Genomic DNA, 2,939 nt, shown 5'->3' with positions numbered 1-2,939 from the left:
AGATCCCGGTATCCTTTGTGGTCTCGTGCAGTAAATCAGGTTCATGTAGTCCCGGTGCAACGAAAGAGGTGGTTCTCCACTCTCAGCATACAGGGACTCTACAGGTGAAGAGCTAAAGAGACATGGATAGGTAAGCAAGCCCAAAGATCCGAGATCATCCTGTCTTTAAGGGCGAGAGTCAGTGACGTAATTATTCATTCTCTTTATTAGCCTGTCTTTTAGCATGGAAGCCTGAGGTAATTAAGCAATATTTGGAAAAATTATAAAGTATGGCATCTTAACACCTCACATTCTTAACTCCAAGTCAGGAAGTATTTTTTCTTAGTAAAAGCTACATGTCTTTTTAATGAAAAGCTAGCTGAGGTAATTCTTTTCTTTTTCAAACTAATATGCGCAAGCCTCTTATCACTTTATATATATATATATATATATATATATATATATATATGTTTATATATATACATATATATATTCATAAGTCTTGAAGATAAAACAAAAATACGATGAGGAACACACACACACACACACACACACACACACACACACACACACACACACACACACACACATATATATATAGTTATATATTTTGTATATATATGTAATATATGAAATATATATGTGTAAATATATATATAATACGTATATGTATATGTGTATATATATTATATATGTATTTACCTATATGTATATATGTGTATGTATTATATATACACATATTTGCATATATATAATGTATAATGTAGTTTGTACGTTGAATGACGTTGGTTTTAGAATTAAAATGAAAACGAGGCTGTATTGAACTCCTTTATTTAAAAAAAATCGAAGACAAAATATTCAACTAAAGTACTGCAGGAAAGAACACAGAAAGATTACTGACAATGTGAAATCAATGAATCAGAACAAGATGTGGTTTATTTCATTAAATAAAACTGAACGAAAACATAATGTAAGTACATTTAACAAGCTTAATAAAAAGCAACACGTTCCTTCCTACAGGTTATTTTATCAAAATTAATAACCACCAGAATGATCAGATATTTCAGCACGCCACGTCAGTTCCAAACCCTGAAAAGGGGCATAAAAGAAATATATAGCAATACAACAGGAACAGAAATGATTCATTTTGGATACACTTTTTAGAATATTCTCGACATAAGTAATTAAATGGGTTAACTCTAGTTTGTTACATAAAAGGGTTCAACAAAATACAATACCTGAATGTTTTGTTAATTATTTTGCTAGAAGTGATATTGATATTCACCTAAATTTGTTTCAACAATATATGAACATCATAATTTATTTGCGATATATATATACATATATGATTATATATATATTTGTTTTTTTCAGAAATAATTATGTGCGTCACAGCTGCTTCAAACCGGCGGTTCCGTTCACCTTTTAGCCTGTGGTTTTGCATTGTTATATTAACATCTTCACACAAACCTCTAAGGCAAGTCTCCCGGCTTCCTTTGTGCTCTATAATGGGTGTCCGTCCTAAGCAAGAAGGATGAAGTAGGCAACGCAAGCCACCATTACCATCGCCACTGCAGCTCCTGTAATCAGGTAAGGTAAATGCAAACAAGGAAGACATGAGTGTTATCAGTGTAAGTGAAAATAGATTACGCAGTGAAACTAAATTTAGTAAATATTACACACGCGTATGGAAATCTACCTTGGAGATAGAAGAAGAGTAAAAAAAATATCTAAACATCTAAAAAAAACCGTATATTATATCCATAGCGGACAGGACGAGGTGGACGAAGAATATAACACAAAGTTCACCCGTCTATCGCACTACTCGCGCCGCCTCGAGCTGACGCCCTCGGAACCTTGTAACTCCGTCGACATAGGACTCTTTTCTTGGTCAAAGAATGTAACATATTGGGACACAACAAACGGGAGGATATCAAGGACAAGAGCAACGACTTGCGGCAGCATGAAATTGGGAAATTTGGGGGTTAGAAGATGGCACAAGAGCGGACTGATTGGAAAAGCTTGGGAGATGTGGGATAGTACAGGTGTGATGATGCTCACTCGCTCACTCACACACTTATTCACTGATATATGTTTATAATTATTTACTTATCGTAAGAAAACATATAATATAAGAGAGTAATGAATATGCAATGAATATAGCAGAATAGTATGTACTGACCTCCAAAAAAAAAAATCATTTGACGTGCAAGCATTACGAGGACCTCGAGGTAAGCTTCCTTTTCTGATTTCGGCAACATACCTGTCTCTCCTTGAGTGGTAAGTCGTCTGCCTTGTTTAAAGTTCTGTGGGATATCTTGCTCAGTGGTTTTGTCGTTGCTCGTTATATCTCCCCCGCCTATTAGTGACGGAATTATCAAGGGAATTAATTGAATCCTTTCGAATGTTTGAAACATATATGTTGTGAAAACAAATATGAAAGGTTTATTGTAACTTACAATTCTTGCCAGAAGATTGAATGAATGCTAAAATGTATATGTAAGTAATAAAATTCGTAAGAAAAATATTTACTAATACAGCGTGTCTTTGGGTATGGAAATTACTCAAACTATATACTGAAAAGCAAACAACACCTACAGCACACGATGCAGAAAGCAGGGTTGGGAGGGAAACTCCGAAAGTAAAAAGAGAAAATCTCGTCTGTCTCCGGTATGTCCATCTTCCGCCATGTTCCGTGAGTCTTTGCGTGCACACTTGAGCAGTCGATGTTTAGTTGTACCTCATTTGCAGAATCAAGATCTAACTTTGTGCTGTTGAGTAACTCTCCTGTACCAAGGGATGCGCTGAAGTGGAAGGCGTGGGCTGTTCTTTTGAGTGACATCCTAAATAAAGTAAGATTGTGTCTGTTGCGAAAGTCCATTACGAGCTCCCTTCGACTGTTACTGAGCTTCAAACGGGGCTCTGCACAGTCGAAGTATCCACTTCCTTTCGGTAGCTTC

General features: G+C 35.8%; 1 protein-coding gene across 1 annotated transcript in view; it reads right to left on the bottom strand.

Annotated features, from left to right (window-relative positions):
• Positions 1-905: 905 nt before the first annotated feature.
• The window catches only part of LOC125040130, a 2,389-nt gene continuing 355 nt past the window's right edge, over positions 906-2,939 (bottom strand). The window contains exons 2-5 of the mRNA XM_047634642.1: positions 2,578-2,939; positions 2,243-2,338; positions 1,450-1,559; positions 906-1,068 (exon numbers count right to left, since the gene is read on the bottom strand). The exon at positions 2,578-2,939 is cut by the window's right edge and continues 16 nt beyond it. Coding sequence (XP_047490598.1) covers positions 1,501-1,559; positions 2,243-2,338; positions 2,578-2,939 — 517 coding nt within the window. The 3' untranslated portion in view covers positions 906-1,068; positions 1,450-1,500. The remainder of the gene's footprint in view (positions 1,069-1,449; positions 1,560-2,242; positions 2,339-2,577) is intronic.

Source organism: Penaeus chinensis, chromosome 28, assembly GCF_019202785.1.
Source record: "Penaeus chinensis breed Huanghai No. 1 chromosome 28, ASM1920278v2, whole genome shotgun sequence".
Classification (NCBI taxonomy): domain Eukaryota; kingdom Metazoa; phylum Arthropoda; class Malacostraca; order Decapoda; family Penaeidae; genus Penaeus; species Penaeus chinensis.
Note: the sequence above shows the minus strand (reverse complement) of the source record. Positions and strands in the feature narration are given on the sequence as shown.